The sequence below is a fragment of the Trachinotus anak genome, unplaced genomic scaffold, assembly GCF_046630095.1.
Source record: "Trachinotus anak isolate AG129_WGS33_773 ecotype Australia unplaced genomic scaffold, CSIRO_AGI_Tana_v1 ptg000015l, whole genome shotgun sequence".
Lineage (NCBI taxonomy): Eukaryota > Metazoa > Chordata > Actinopteri > Carangiformes > Carangidae > Trachinotus > Trachinotus anak.
Window position 1 is genome coordinate 5,591,508 of NW_027273866.1, and position 16,486 is coordinate 5,607,993.

The 16,486-nt window shown below is 39.3% G+C and overlaps 2 protein-coding genes across 9 annotated transcripts; one reads left to right on the top strand and one right to left on the bottom strand.

Annotated features, from left to right (window-relative positions):
• Nucleotides 1–316: 316 nt before the first annotated feature.
• Nucleotides 317–8,987, bottom strand: LOC139633421 (heterogeneous nuclear ribonucleoprotein Q-like). Of its 8 annotated transcripts, XR_011693736.1 has the most exons (14): nt 7,453–7,579; nt 6,843–7,002; nt 5,744–5,862; nt 5,373–5,480; nt 5,071–5,184; nt 4,608–4,784; nt 4,306–4,441; nt 3,500–3,705; nt 3,224–3,373; nt 2,996–3,117; nt 2,553–2,878; nt 2,204–2,274; nt 2,031–2,080; nt 1,642–1,851 (listed from the first exon to the last, which is right to left on the bottom strand). XR_011693736.1 is itself a non-coding variant. In XM_071499106.1 (13 exons), exons 2-12 carry the CDS (start codon nt 6,988–6,990, stop codon nt 2,252–2,254), a joined length of 1,629 nt encoding a protein of 542 aa, XP_071355207.1. In that variant the 5' UTR covers nt 6,991–7,002; nt 8,848–8,987; the 3' UTR covers nt 317–1,854; nt 2,204–2,251. The 8 variants fall into 8 exon arrangements, 7 of the variants coding, with proteins under 7 accessions (XP_071355207.1, XP_071355206.1, XP_071355202.1 ...); XM_071499106.1 differs by lacking the exons at nt 2,031–2,080; nt 7,453–7,579 and adding an exon at nt 8,848–8,987 and having other exon boundaries at nt 317–1,854; XM_071499104.1 differs by lacking the exon at nt 2,031–2,080.
• Nucleotides 8,988–14,114: 5,127 nt separating this feature from the next.
• cga (glycoprotein hormones, alpha polypeptide) lies at nt 14,115–16,189 on the top strand. The gene is made up of 4 exons (XM_071499108.1): nt 14,115–14,231; nt 14,316–14,427; nt 14,648–14,823; nt 15,890–16,189. The coding sequence occupies exons 1-4, from the start codon at nt 14,205–14,207 to the stop codon at nt 15,962–15,964; spliced, it is 390 nt and encodes a 129-aa protein (XP_071355209.1). The 5' UTR covers nt 14,115–14,204; the 3' UTR covers nt 15,965–16,189.
• The last annotated feature ends 297 nt before the right edge of the window (nt 16,190–16,486 follow it).

Sequence of the window (16,486 nt, forward strand, 5' to 3'; positions counted from 1 at the left end):
ATCACTGCAGTAAACTTCCTTGCTCTAATGTTGTTACATTTCTAAGCAGGTTTTTTTTGAAGGCTTTTGTCATTTAAAAAAAAAAATCTTCCACCCAATTTCTCTTTTCTGTGAATATAAAACAGTATTTTTAACCAATAAGATAAGCAATTCCTCACATCATATGAAGAGGAATTTAAAAACCACTGAAAGCAAATCAAAAAAATAGGTAGTTTGTCTCAAAGATAGACCCGTCACCAGATTAAACCAAACACCAGCCAATTAACAGCATAGCATTTACACCTGTGAGGATTTTATCCAAAGAGTAAGACACAGATAGAAATCAAAAACTTTATTACAAAAATAAGTTACACTCACCTCCATTTTACAGTATAAAACAATTTATTTGCAGGAATGCAAAAAACGTTGTTGGCCACCAACAATAGTTTAAAACTGCTAACATCTTTTTTTCAAAAGGTGGTTGTTATGATTTTATTGAGGGAGTTAACTGTATAGAAAACTGGGATTGACGAGCACAGTTTCCTTTTTGCTATACCTGGAAATAGAAATCATTCACTGCAGTATCCCTTCTACCACTATGTGACCATGATCCCTCACCAAATCATAGCAGCTAACATTAGGCACACATGCTCACTGTCTGGGCAATATGGCAATTCAGTCATCAATCAAGATTAACTCAGAAGATCTTCTACATAGTTGCTGTCTTGGGAACTGGAAAGGGATCATTTAAGATTAACATGATCTTACATGATGGAGAATTGGATTAGGTTGTTTAACATTATTCTGAAGTTGTTTGAAAATGTATTGTTATCAATATAAAAACAAACCCACTGGAATAATACAGTGGCACAAAAGGGACACTGCAGGGCTTTATTTTTGTTTTTTATTTTTTTTTAATCAAAGGCAGTTGGATGCCTGTGATGTTGAAGCCTTTACAAAAGTAACATTTTATCCGAAAAACTATACAACCAGTAACTACATACTCTGAAGAAGCAAGGCGGCTAATTCAGTTCAAAATAGGATAAAAGCAGGGCTTGTTCAGACTCATCATATGAGATTGTTTTGCATGCCCAGTTTGACTGTTTGCAGTGTCAGAGCTGCAGCTAAAATGACTATATTACATTAAGTACATCGTTTTTGCGCTGCAGCTCTTGTGCATATTTTGTATGAAAACAAGCCCTGCTTTCATCAATATAGTTTCCCTATTTACAGTACAGGCCGGGTAGTTTAGTCCTCTGTACTGAGGTAGTCAACCAACCCTTTAAAGACAAGTTCTGAAAAGAACCACTTTCCTGGAATGCCTGACTTATCCATGCCAGGTGGGTACACCCTAAAAACCTGCAAATGTTCTCTTTCAAACATCCAGATCAAACGATTAAGATTAACATGGATATTCCGACAATAAAAATTGCGATTAGCACAAAAATATACAATAGCATCAAGCTCCTTTGAGCCACTTCAAACCTAAGAACTTAAAAAAGTGCAAATTCTTCAATAATTATTTTAAAAATGGCATGTTCAGGGACAGGGAAGGGGTAGATTGTAAGGGCAATACATAGAGCCCTGTATATCAGGGCTGGGTACAGGGACTCGGGGGGGAAAAAAGAGGCTGTGGCGAGTATTCAGAATCCTCCGGTCATCTTTCTAAGGTGGCAGTTTCAGAAATAAAAAGAAAAGAAAAGAAAAATATGGGGGAGAGGGGTGATGCTTCTTCTGTAAGGCTGGAATATCATTGGACCTTTTTGTCGTGCTCTTTTTTGTTTCAACATCCATTGCAGCTTACGGTGTTAACCCCACACATCAAGTCAGTATCCACTGTGACAGGTCAGGACCGCCCTCGGCCTCGTTTCCCTGCTGGACCAATGAGAGGAAAGATAAAATTAGTATTACAAACTCATGTTGCATGCATTCCCCATTAATCAATATACAGACAAATAAATGAAATTCTACAACATTTAGACTAAACCAGCATTCTGGCTCTAGGGTGGGACTCAGCTGGCCTTCTCAAAATATAGTATGTTGTGAATGACCTTTGTCTGCTGGCAGCAACAAGCTGACTGGCTGCTCTGAAAGATGACACCTGTCAGGGATTAGTAATGAGGCCAATAAGCAGGTGTCACTCTTTAAACTTAAAAGCAAGGTGTGTATACTTTTTTATGCAGCCTTCTGAACATTTATAAAATCATTTCAAGACCATCAATACCTGCATCATGGGACGTCATCCTCAACATTCCCCCAACTGGAGCTGCTTTCATTTCCGAATGTACTGCAGCCCTGCCAAACATGTAATTCCTCTGAACTTTGTGCTCTCATGACTGACCCTTGGCATCAGAAATATACCCACACCAAGACTGAGCTCAGTGGTCATTTTTCAAGACTTCTAAAAATCACCGACTCAAAATAAAGCGAGCCACGTAGCAACTTCTCTTTCAGTAATGAACAGTAATTATCTGGAACAGCAGAGTCAAGCTTTATTAGTCACCACTGTGTGACTAATGTCATTTTACTCACTTTGAAACTAACAGTCTCACATTGTGAAAAATGTCACTTACCTCTGCTTGTTCCAGGACCTCCTCGCTGGGAGAAGCCGAGCCGGGCCCTTGGTGTGATAGCGCCGCGGCCTCTGGTCTGACTGGCACCGCCACGGACTCCTCCCCTCGCTCCTCGTCCTCTCCCAGACCCTTGGAAGTCCTCGTAGCCATAGTACGGGTCATCATACCCGCCCCGGTAGTTGTGGTAATCGTATCCATAATAATCATAATAGTCTTCGTAGCCATAATAATCAGGAGGGTAAGAATAACCTCCACGCCCACCTCGGCCTCTGCCTCTTGTTGGTGGCGGCATGTGGGGAGGCCCGTAGTAATAGTATTCATCATACCTGAAAGAGGATACACAGGCTCAACATAAATATGGTTTCCTGCTTTATATCAACATTTAAAATTGGTAACTGTGTGGCTACAAGGTTGTGGGTTTGAGTTGTAGTTCTCCCTCTTACATTTGTGTTTTAGCGGCTTGTCTCTGGGCTTTGCGCTCTTTCCTCTTCTGGTCAGGGGGCTTGGCGAAGACGATTTCAATGTGCTCCCCTTCGAGGTCTTTGCCATTGAGATCAGCCAGAGCCTGCGAAATTAAACAAGATTCTATGAAGAATCTCACTGCAGTGACAACAACTTTAATGATAAGATGCATGTCTCATGTTTCATTCCACAGTGTTTTTTGCCCATACCTTCACAGCACCATCTCTTTCCTCAAAGTGGATGAAGGCATAGTCTTTCAATTTTTTCACTCGCTCCAACTTGCCAAACTGACTAAAGGCCTTTTCAAGTACCTCCTCTGTAACAGTGCTTGCTAAGTTCCTCACAAACAGCACCTTGACCTAGGAAAAGAAAAAAGACAAGGTTTAGGTTTACAGGTTACAGAAAACAGAACAAATACAACTGCAGGAGACAGCCACAGAGAAAACTAATTTGGACCACATATACACTTCAGCCCGGTGCTTTACCTTGGCCATGACCTCTGGGTCTGGGTCCTCAATAGGATCAGCCCATTCCACGGTGACCACATTTCCCCACACCTTCACCTTGCCACTCATCAGCCGGCGACGGGCCTGAGCTGCCGTCTTGTGGTCTTCATACTCCAGGAAGCAAAAGCCTCTATTCTTTTTCTTATCATCTGGCTGGTGGTACAATATGACATCATTTAGACCCTCTGTAGAAACAAACAGGGGAGGGGTACAGGAAAAAAAAAAAAAAAAAAAAAAAAAAAAAACAGAAGGTGGTTAAGTGGCTTTACTCACCATAAAAGTCACTTTTACAAGGGAAAAAACAAAACAAAACAGAAGGTGGTGTAAAACTACTGACATCAAATCTGCCGTTAGAACCAGTCACAAATGCATAAAGATAAGAACATAATTTGAGATAAAAGTTAAGATTAAATCATGACCTAATGGTCAAAACGGTTTAATTTTTATGGTAAGCAGATGTACAGAGAATTTAAGACTATACTGACATAACTGTAAAAAAAAGAATTATACATTTTCCTGTTACTCTGAGATACTGAACCGTGAGACCAAAAAACTATATTTGCTACGATTAGTGTCCAATCAGATCTTAGCGGTAAACCATCATAGTAACATGAGTCACTCCAGCACAGTAATGAGGTCATCATTTGGACACAACCAGGAAAACCCCTTGCTGTCAAAGCTTCACCCACTGATTCTTGCATTACAAATCTTGAATGCAGAGTGAATCTAATCTAAGTAGTAGGTTATGAAGCTGTTGAACAAGTCAAAGGATGCCAATGACTCACCTGTAACTTTTGCAAATTCTTCAACAATCTGCTCTTTTGTTTTACTCTTGGGGATGGAGCCAACGAACAGTCTATTATTGGCCACAGAGATGCACACGCCGATATGTTTACCCGGTCGAATTTCATTGTTGTTGCACTGCGGAAGGATGGAGGAGAGTTTAAGTAAGAGACAAAAAAAAATGCGAGACAGTCTATAAATTGGAAGCTGTGCCAACTTGATGTGCTTGGCATTTCACATCTTTATCCACTATTAAGACATATTTCACATCATGCTGGTCACAATTGCAGTACAGCCAACGTACCAATTTGACAGCCTGCTGTGCAGCTTCTTTAGTGCAGAAAGTGACAAAGGCGTAGCCTCTGTTCAGGCCACTGAGAGGATCCATCATCAGGCGCAAGTCCCAGATGGGGCCAGCTTTCTCAAACAGCGGAACCAGCTCATCCTCAAAGAGGTCTCTGGGGATTTTGCCTACAAATATCTGCCAGGTTGAGAGGAAAGATTATGGTGTGTGAGAGAAACTCTTTTGTCTGAAATGTAAGGTGAAAACAAGAGATGGACAGCATTTAGGTAAAAGGTATCCAGTCAGCTCTTAGCGGTAAACTATCAGTGTAACCATAGTTACTACAGAAGATATTTCAGTTTCATCATTTGGACACCATCATTAGTAAAGGAATTTAGAACAACCAACTTAACATAGCAAGTAAAAGAAGTGCACCCTTCTTGCAGTATTATTAATGGTGTAACGTAAAGGTTAAGTTTTGTACCTCTGTACCAATGGTCGGCTGTGCCCCTGAGTGGGCAGACTCTGGTGGGGGACCTCCATACTTCCTCTGGCCTGTTGTCACATCAAGTGTGTAGCCAGTCCTCTCCAGCAAAGCCTGACCACCAGAAAACATGGCAAATTTAAAAAGATAGTGTTTATTGAACAGTCATGAACATGCCATACATTCAAATCACATCTTGGTTATATAGATAACATGCATTTTGCATTCAAAGACAAATATTCACGCATCCCAAGCATAAAATAAGTTTCAATATAATCTTTAAATGTAGCATTAATTCTCACTTTGATTTTGGCTTCATCTGGTCCTTTATTGGTGTCCGACACTTTGGTCCCTTGTTTCTCTCTCTGTCTGTACGTCTTCATCACGCCACAAAGAAAGGCACTTTTGTTCTAAAATAGAAAAAAAAAAAAAAAAAAAACTATCAAACAATAATTAAAATGTCAACATGTTCAATACAAAAAGAATAAGCTGTTCCATAAGACAGCGAGAGTCCATCTTATAGATAAGACCAATGACAACTAAAGCTATTGTGCAATCACAGTTCAACTACATAATGCTGTTGCACATCAAACTGCACGGAGGAAAATCATCCACTTTGTGTTAAGGCATCAGAAGTGAACAAAACAATACAAAGACAGCTCGACATGCATACCTGTACATGTGAGAGGTCGCTGTCCTTGAATTGCAAGAGGACCTGCAGAGCACCTTCCTCGTTGAATTCTTTCAGAGCCTCAATCGCTCGATCATCTAAGTCACTGTGTGACACCAAACCTGGAGGAAGGGGGACAACACAGAAAGAGAAATGGTGAGCTACTAACAAGAAAGGCACAATTTTCCTGTCTTCCTATCTTGTCATTCATGGACAGAAATTATGGTACAAGTCAGAGGATTAAAGAAATGAATCGCATGTGAGCCATTTTGTGTAACAAATATCTTTTCAATAGTGAAACGGGTAAATTATAAGACAATTAGGAGAGGAGTGGGACCAGCTTAATCTAATGGAGCTGTATTCAGTAGTCAGGCTGCACTTTACTCTCCAACCAGCATGTTTCTGCAGAACTAATCACAACAGATGTGACAGTGCAACTTGATATGCCAGTGCCCCTCTATACTGTGGCTGGGAGTTTCTAATGAGCCGGTCTGCATTCTCCTCTGTGGAGGGGCCGTCACCTGTCCCAGGCAGCCACACACCAGACAGCTGCTGCCATTGTTTCTGCCTCAGTTCCATCTGGCTGAAAAGGCCAGACCAGTACTTTTCTAGATCTGACCGACCAAACAAGTCCTAAAATGACCCCCAAAATTTAGTCACTGCTGCTTACTCCAGTACAAACTTATAAAAACCTGGCCATGGCAACTAATAAAAGCTGTAGCTGATGTCATACTTAAATCTGTTCATCCTTATCCAATAATTTTGTCAGATGTGAGGAGATTTCATAGAAATGAATGAAGAGAATGGACAGGCTCACCAAGACACTCCCAGGACAGGACAATTCATTCACCACGACACCAATTATCATGCAACCATGTTGGGAATGCAAATGCTGCAATCATGTACACATTTTCACACCAGTAATGTGTAATTTAATATTATGTAGCACTGCAGTACCCATTTTGGTAGGAAACCACAAAAAGTTGCTTCAGGATCCCAATTCCCCCATTCAAAAAGGTGATAAAATGACAGTACATGCAAGAAATTGATAAACATAAAAATTTGCATATTTGGATATGCAAGTATATTCATTGTGCCTTACCTGCTATGTAAATTTCATCTAGTTTTTCAGCAACTTTCTGTGGTAAACCAGCCTCTAATAAAGTCTGGAAGTGCTCAGAATGGGTAACTGCAGCAGAGGTGTCCATTGGTTCTTCTGGACCATTTCCATTAATATGTTCTGTGGCCATGTCTCCAGAAATCTGTGTAAATGCAATGAGCCAAATTAATCCTGGGTCAAGGGCAAGACTTGGGATGTGTTCAGAAGAGTGCAAAGTCTCAGACATGTTAGACAAATCAATTTCAATTCAGAAAATGGTTTCACCATTTATGATCTTGACTACAGAGTGGCTGTCAAATTATTAAGCACACATTATCAAAAAAGAACAAAAAAAAAAAACCCAACAAAAACAGGGAATGTTGCAGTGTGCAAAACAGACTATCATGGTTATTGGGTCGTTTACAGTCTAGAGACTTTTCACTATCCTGACTTAACACTTGCAGCTCTCAGCTCGCATGAGGTAGAAGCCCAGAAACCTGCATATAGGCAGTTGACACAGACGTTTGAACATTGCGCGCAAGACAGACAATGCACATACCAAATCCCCCACACAAATCAATTAAATGACATCTTGTAAGAACAGTGCAACTACCAGGTCTGTGTCCATGTGGCAGTATTTTCCATTCCGGTTTAGTCTGGGTTCAGAAGTTTGTGCAAATGGGGCCAAGTTCACTTGCTAACGCCTGTATCTCAGCCCTCTTGATCGCTGCTGGTGCGGAAACCTTGTTTGCTTTGGTCTCTAAATTACATGTTAGCTTACCTTCTCACTGCTGACTTAAGCACAGGCTAGATAGCTGATACACGTGCTCCATCTGAGAGTGAGCCCTGGTTTCCGGTGGCTGACCAGAGAGCAAGTATTCACTCTTTATCATTTTTTTTTTGTTTATTGACACTTTTGCAGCACAGATTGTGACAGTAAGGTATATACTTCGACCATCACGTTAATGGCAAACCCAACAGTAACTTGCTTTTTGTTTGTTCTGATAGATACTGAGGCAATAGGTCGTGCAGGGCAGCAATCTAACTGCTCTCTGGTCACATTACTGCATCCGGCAACGCTGGACTCAGCAAAACGTGTGTGACAAACTTATGTTTGCGTTAACGTTACCCTTAGCTAATACCCTTAGCTAATATTAGCTGAGAGATATCGTGCAACCGATACCGCCTAGTGCCTGCAAATCAATTACATTATATCGGTAAGCACGTGCTTTCTCTCTGGTTTGAACATTTCTCCAACGTGAATATTAACTAATGAGCTTTCGTATAAATCAACCGCAAATTTTCAATCTGTAATGTTAACAATTTTGTGGGAAGTAATTATTCTATCCGACGTTTGTGACAACGTTAGATTTAGCGGGGAGGGACTGACTCGCACACGTTGAGGCTAGCTGGCTAGCAAGCTAGTTCGCACAGCTAATGTTACAGCACCCGAGCTAACTAGGGATCTTCATCGGGACAATAACATGACGGGCTGGTATGCATTTTCTATGAACGCGTCTGTGTTTACTGTTTTAGTCGGCAAGAAGAATGTCATCTGGTGCAACAGAAACGCCGGATCGCTAATTCCTGCTAAGATAACTGGTTTTGCCAGCTAGCTGCTGTTAGCATACAATGACAATGAGCATGTCAATTCCACGATCTGTCAAAATAGGCTAGCTTAAGCTAGCATGCTAATTAGAACGGAATTTCAGTGAGGCCATTGTTATATCGTCATTTGTCGGCACCGACTTCACCAATTGACAAAGTACGACTTTTGAATTAAGTTAGAACCACCGAGGCCTTGAAAGCTAGAGGTTTAGCCTGCTGGATGCGTGGTTTGTCAACGTGCCGCCACATAGGAAGAGTCCATTTTCAAAAAGCCGGTCTGGAGAAGTCGTTCCCAACCACCACCAGTTTCCACATTGTTTGAAACAGCACCACACGATTCACACTTTTCAACAAACAATGAAGCAATAACCACACGACCAATCAGTAGCATTCGCCCTACCTGCCGCTGGCTCACCAACGTGTATGGTGTTGATTATTTAGGAAGATAAATGTGATATTTAAAAGACAGAAAAAGTGTAAAACTCCCGGCACTGGTCCGGCTTCAGTCATTCACTCTTGATGATGTAAAATGGCTGCCACGTTCACGCCTCGAGTTTTGTCTCGTCGATGGGGTTTCTTGGACAGCCCTGCACGGGCTTGCCTTGTATGCATTTTACAGTAGAGCAGCAGGTCATCCTCTGCATCCATCACCATTACCGACGAGGAGTAGTTTCATCACAGCTGCACTGTTTGTGTGAGGGATACAAATGTCGCCTTACAGAGTAACGAAAAGCATATTTTACAGAAACCGATCTGATGATAAACCGGGGGTTTGGATTCATACAGAAATAACTAATAATGAAAAAAAAGAAGGAATTATTACAATGTGATCAAGTATTATTAATGACCACACTAATATTCAAATACAACTAATAAATCATAATAATTGCAATAACAACAATAATAATGCATCTGCTTTTTTTTCTTCTTCATAAAATGATATTAAAGTCCACATGTTAAATTTTATAACTGCATATGCTGGACCTTATGAGACCAGCACTTGTACTACACATGTTGTAACTAAGGTACCTTACAGTGTTCAGTAGTAGCTTATGTAGCAGGGTACTTGACTGGGGGTTGTGAGGCAGGTCCCACTTTCCACCACACCGTGTCACTCTTCTCATGGATTCCGCGCACACTCATCTGCTACATGAACAAAAGAATATGACAAGATTATGTCTGTCTGTGTAGAAAAGGATCATTTGCTCAGTTCAACAAACAGATGGGGGGGGGGGGGGGGGGTTACACTACTGAGGGGTTCTTTATTCATGTTGTGCAAAGGTACATCACAATTTTCAGTGATTTTGGAAAAGATTCTGTGCAACATTGCGAGAAAGAACAGTCGGATTTCTCATCATGCATGTTTTACAAACTGGATCTGATTTTTTAGCGCATGTGTTTGTTGCTGAAAATCTACATTAAAATATTATTACAAATAACATTGTGAACATAGTTGTTTGTTGCACGACTTTCTGTCAATAACATTGTGTTAAAATGCGTTATTCGTTGTCAGTATGATATGGATTGTCAGTGTGTCAGTTGCAAGATTGCAAGTCAGAAAAAGTTGCCTTAAAATCCCACCTGTTGGTATCTTTTTAAATTGCAATTTCTGGGTTCACATATTTGGACCATCAAAGGTTAATGCAGTGTTAATCCTTGAGAATTATTTGCCACACAGTTACTCTGGAATTGGGTTATCTGCTATCTTCATTACAACTAGAGTGAATCACGGGCTAAAAGCTTGGTTCATGGCTGAAGTAATAAAACTTTAACAGGTAACTGACTCCAACAACCCCTGCAGTTACAGAGCACTAACAGCTGGATGATGATGCCTGCAAGAGTTTGAGGTGTAATTTATGCAGGTGTTGAGGAACAGAGCTACAGAATGATTTCTTTTGGAGTTAGGCACATTTTCTTAATGAATAAATACGTTTCATAGACAGAGTGTGTTGCAAGATGTTAAGCAAAGACACACAATTTATTTAATAAACACAGTTACATTTAGAACAGAAACATTTTAAAAATGCAACAGGACGGTAAATTTTTCCCAAGAGAAATCCTGAAATGGTGAATGAATCAAATACTTTCAAATTTCAGCTCCGTGGGTGGAATTCATAATAATGTCTATTCTGAATTTATGGGACAACGAGACGTTTACTACTCATGCGTTTAAGGTCTCCTCAGAGAAAATGCCTTAAAAATACAGGCAGATATTCCTTTGTAAGAAATATGTTTGAAAAAGTAAATACTTTTGCATTCGACTCTAAAACTAATAGACAGTAGAAGAGGTCTTCTGCAGCTGTCTGGGCATGAGCCAAAACTCTGTCTGCAGAATTTGTCCTAGAGCTATAAAAGAAACCTTATTTTGCCATAAAAGTCAAGTGATGATCCAGTTTCTGAAGTTAGCATAGCTCATACAAATAAGAGCAAAATGGATCGAGTGACAATAGGACTTTTGAATATGCCAAAGAGGTTAGGTTTCAATTGGTAAACAAGAAAATGTTGAGTTTGAAATTAAGTTTCCTTAATTTCACCATATGGACATGCAAGCTTAAGAAAATATTAATGCTTTATGTTTAGACAAGGACTGCTTTGTTGATGGTGTTGTATGTAAAACAGCCTTGATGGCCACTATTTTGTGGTCACATTAATTCCAACGTTACAGATCGCTCATGCCACCATGTGGAGAGAGTATCCTTATCAATCAAATGGCTCTTGAACGTTTTAGCAGGACATCTGTTCTTCACTTTCAGTCTTGTTTATTCCAGTATTGCCCTGATGCCCAAGAGACAAGAAGATAAGTGGATGTCTGTATGCATGATGAAACATTGCTCGGCTAAATTGTTACACTACTTATCCTATCATATTGATGCTATGACTTTAAGTGAAAAAAATAATATTGTTTGTATAGACACAGCAAATAAGATGAACGTAATTAAAGGATCCTGACATTTGACCATGAATGACTCTGGTCCTTTTATTTTGGTTGGTTATGTTTTATTAGGTTCCTTCAATACGGATGACTACAGGAGTACTGATACTACAATCAGCTGGTGAAGTTCTGAATTGTTACACTTACAATTGATTCAAGCACACATAGCTTCAGGTTAGTTTATTGCAAAATATACAATTTCTGTGGGAAAAGAAAACCCAATGTTTATTTCTACCAACAACGAGGAAAACCGGCCTTGTGATGTTACATCCATGTGCTGCTTTGTCTCAGCCGGTTGAAATTCTTTCATTAAATTTATAGCTTCAGTCAGCCCACAGTTTTGCTGTATTGAGACGGGATGAACCTGCACTTGATGGGTTTCATGCTCATTTTCAATCACCATTTTCTTCACTGCATCAGTGAATATTGGAGCCATTAGCTTCACAACCGAGAAAATTACAAATCTCAGCTAACCACTTGTTCTCAGGTTTCACCAACTTGTCGGTGGCCTTCTTAGCGATGCCATAGAGAGCGCCTTGGCTTTGAACTGTGCAGAGCCCGGCTGACTTTACACATGACCTGCTGACCTCACTATGTCTCCCCTGCTCTGTCCTCTGGAGCTGCAGTAACTGTTTTGACACCAGAGCTCCTGAGAATATATTGGACTTGTGTGTCATTGAGCATGACCACCACAGCATTTGCTCTACACCTGGGGCTTCACATCCCTGTGGTGCTTATCCTCATCCTGCCAGATCAATACACAGGGAGAACCTAGGAAACGGGCAGTATCAAGAGAATACATCACAAGTCTGCATCTACTACTTATGAGTCTGAACATCTGGCCCTGATGTACATGCAGAAAAAAACACAGCAACACGCTTTGTTTTATGTTCAAGAGGCTGTGAAGCAGGCACCTTCATTCTCAGCTGGTTGACTCTTCTTTTCCACTGAGCTCCTGTTACCTTTATGTGCACCAGCCCTCCATCCAGGTGGCTTAAGTGAGTATTTTAAACATGCTCATCTGACTCAGCTCCACTATCTCACTCATCAGTCCACTCCGTGATGATTTCAAGCCAAGTCTTGTGTTGTATAAGAACCACAGACAAATGAGCATAAGATCAATTTAAATTGTGATTGTAACTCATTTTTATCAATTGATTTTTGAGATTTTTGTTTTTATGCTCACAATGTTTTTTTTCATTAAGAATAAAAATGTTCTGTATTTGTGTTCAAATAACAGTGTGATCATTACATTTGATTCACAGAACATTTTATTCAGTTACAATAAAATTACATGTGGCATAGAGCCAAAGCAATAATAATCAGTCTAATCAGAGTTGGAAAGGTGGTGCAAATGCTACGACATAAGTTGGAAAGAAAAAGAAAAACAGTCTCTTGACATTTCTGTGATTTAACATCTTGTCCCCCACACTTATTGAATTACGAGTCTTAGGCTGAGGATTTATCACCAGCACAACCAAGGACGCAGGACATGGGAACTTAAGTAAACATACAGATGAAATACAAAATAAATTCATATTCATCCTTGACATTTCAGATGCTGAAGGCGGACAGATGGATACTCCTTCACAGCTACTTAACAGCCTTCCATATATACAGAGCTTTTCCATTTATTCATCCTCCAGTTTTTAGGGTGCCACTGCACTGAAACAATGAGTTTTGCCTCAATACATAGTGTAAAATTACAGATAAAAAGACTACACAGCCCAAAAATAGTTTTATTTAAGTTTAGTTAGATTTACAATTGCTGTTATAACTTCATAAATTCATAAATTTATTAACATGACGTGGCAGCATTCCAGGTTTCCAGCTCTGATACTGGGCAACGTGCATGCATTTTAAGACTTGCATTAAAATATGTACAGTATCCAACATTAAACTGCATGTACAAAGCAATGCAAGGCTGCACATGATGATTACTTCCATTATCAGTTAGTCTGCTGATTATTTTTTTGTCACTTAATCTTTAAGTATGTAAAATATCTAAATTGTACAAAATTACAGGTCACACCTTCTCAGAACTCAAAGTGACATTCTCAAATGTCTTGTTATAGTCCAAAGTATAGTCCAAATATATTAAATGTACAATGATATATGACAAAGAAAATTTAACTGACACCTATTTTATTACATTTTACTGAGTGTTTTGGTTGTAATGAATAGATGTTTGAAATTTGAAGGAAAATACAGATGTAAACCCGCAGGGGAAAGATTTAAAATCACGTCCTTTTAAAAGTTGAATGTTAAAAAAAATATTCAAATTATTTAGAAATGTAGCATGTTATTCTTTGGAAGACTGAACAGACAAGTGAATGTGTAAACGGTTTCAATGTGGCTGAGGCTCCTAGAGTGATGACACCAGTGATAAAAAAGTGATATTTCCGCTTCACCTCTTAAACATTTTTATGCTTTTCATATTTCAGAAATATATGTGTAACGCTCTTAGAATAACAGTGTGCCTGTACAGATGTTCACCCAAAATGACCCTCCTTTTGCTGCAAGATGACAAATAATAACAGCCCTCAGTTACCAAGTAACAAAAACCCAGGGATTACATGTATCATCCATAGTCAGGATGGAAGGATGACGGAAGTAATGTTTTGACTTTCCACGGTTTGTTCTTATCATTTTTGTGCTATTAAGGGATTATGGGGAAGGTAGCGAAGTGGTCAGTGAGTCAGGGAGATCATTGATAAGGTCGGTAGGTTTTCACCTAATCCAGGAAGTTGCCAGGAACACTGGTATAAAATGAGATGGACTGAAGCAGAAGTCCTCAATATAAAGGAGTCCTGTATAGAGGCACAATGTCGGGGAAACTTTCTCTCAACATGGTAAATACTCTAATAATTTCTGTCTATCACTTACTCATTGATAAGGCTTTGATTCAATAACTCTTCAGCTTCTTTTGTCTCTAGGTAACTGCTGCAACCACAATGGGCTCAGTGAAATCAGCTGGACTGTCTCTCCTCCTGTTGTCTTTTTGTCTTTACATCGCTGATTCTTACCCCAACATTGACTCATCAAACAGTAAGATTCATCTGTAACATTTGCCTCTCTCAGACAAATATTATCGTTTATGATTACGGCATCTAGTTAATACTGGTATTATAAATCAAATGTTAATGTAAAAAAAGAACAAAAACAAAGCTGATCTCATTTCAGATCTGAAACGTTGATGAATATCGCAAACTGTCCATGATTCATAGTGTATGATTTTGCTTGTGAAACCACCACCATCTTTCTCTAGTGGGCTGTGAGGAATGCACACTGAGAAGAAACAGTCTTTTCCCAAACATCTACCAGTGCATGGGCTGCTGCTTCTCCAGAGCGTACCCGACACCCCTCAAGGCCATGAAGACGATGAACAACCCAAAGAATATCACCTCGGAGGCAACGTGCTGCGTCGCAAGGCACAGCTACAAGGTACAGGTGCAGACAGAGGACATGTCCGGCATGGCTCTAATTAAACTTTGTGCCTATTTACTAATACATTACAGAGATTATAGTAGAGTGTGTCTTGAAGAAATTGGTAGGACTGGTTGGAAACTACAGGCCAGCTTATATTTTATTTTATAGACCTATAATTTTTAGGTTTTGACTTATCTTCAGTTTAGTTTTAAGATATTTCAGTAATCTGGTAGGTCAGCAGTGATGGAAAGTTACTAAATACATTTACTTCATATAACTCTGTCTAATGCTTGTGGAAACTTTTACTTTAGGGGAAAATATATGGTTTTATTCCATCGCATTTATTTGACAGCTTAGTTACCTTTCAAATCAGGATTTTACATTTAAAAAAACTACACGATGAGCCTAAAAAATACAACATGTTTTTCTTATAAAGATTAAACTGGTGTCTTCCCATCTTTTTGACTTGTGATCATTTAGCAGTATCTTGAGCAGTGTCTTGGGCAGCGTGGGCCTGTTGTCACGTTTTAGATGACTTTGTGTTGTTTGCGCTTCCACTCAAACTCACATAGATTCATTTAAATAAGTGTTGGAGGGCCAAAGAGGTCAGGTTCCCAAATATTGCACAAAAAACAAACAGTAGAGCACATGGAAAAAAACTTGAAAACAGATTGGTGTGGCAAAATTTGGATTTTGACCATGATTTTATGTAATGTATAGTAATACATCAGTCACAGGGTCCAACTCTTTGCAGAATGAGAACTTTTACTTTTCACACTTGCTGACAATACTTATGTACTTTTACTTTGGAAGAATTACGAATGTAGGATGTTTACTTGCAATTGAATATTTCTTATTGTAATATTGGTGCTTTTGCTTAAGTGAAGGGTCTGATTTCTTCCTCCACCACTGTAGGTCAGTAATTCCCACTAATGTTTGGTTTTAATTTAGTTTGGGATATGTCTCAATTCTGATTTCTGATCAAAGAGCATCTGATCATACACATACATTTTCTGGCTGCCGCAGACTGATGGGACTCTGTTAGTATTCACTCCTTCCTCTTCGTGTGTTCCTCTTTCAGACAGAGGTGGATGGCATAACAGTGAAAAACCACACAGACTGCCACTGCAGCACCTGCTATTTTCACAAGATATGACCGACAGCAACTGGAAACAATTCTGCAGCGCTCAGCTTGGCAACAAGTTGGGTTTCATTTAAAATACACAAGCTCTTCTCTGTTTTAAAATGTATGTTCTTGAGTTGCCAGATAATATTTTTGTAGCAATTCTGTGTCTGTGATGTGTAATTAGCCTACAATGTTGCATTGATAGATGTATATCATTAACTGTAGATTGAAAAGCAATTAAAATATGCACCCAAATGTTGCATTTTCATTCTTGTGTGTGTGTGTGTGTGTGTGTGTGTGTGTGAATCACTTCTTGTGAGTATGCCAAATGAATGCAATGCAAAGACTGGTAACACAGGTACAACAGGAAAGTGAAAATAGACTTTGTGGTTGATTACAGGCATAATTTTTCATTCTGAATGGGGAGCCTAAATATATGTCAAGTAGCTAATTAACAACTAATTTAAAATTGAAATTTAAGTCAACGTGGATGAAAAATAGTCTTTTAAGTGCTCACAAAAAAATGAAAATATGAACATCTACCATTTCATG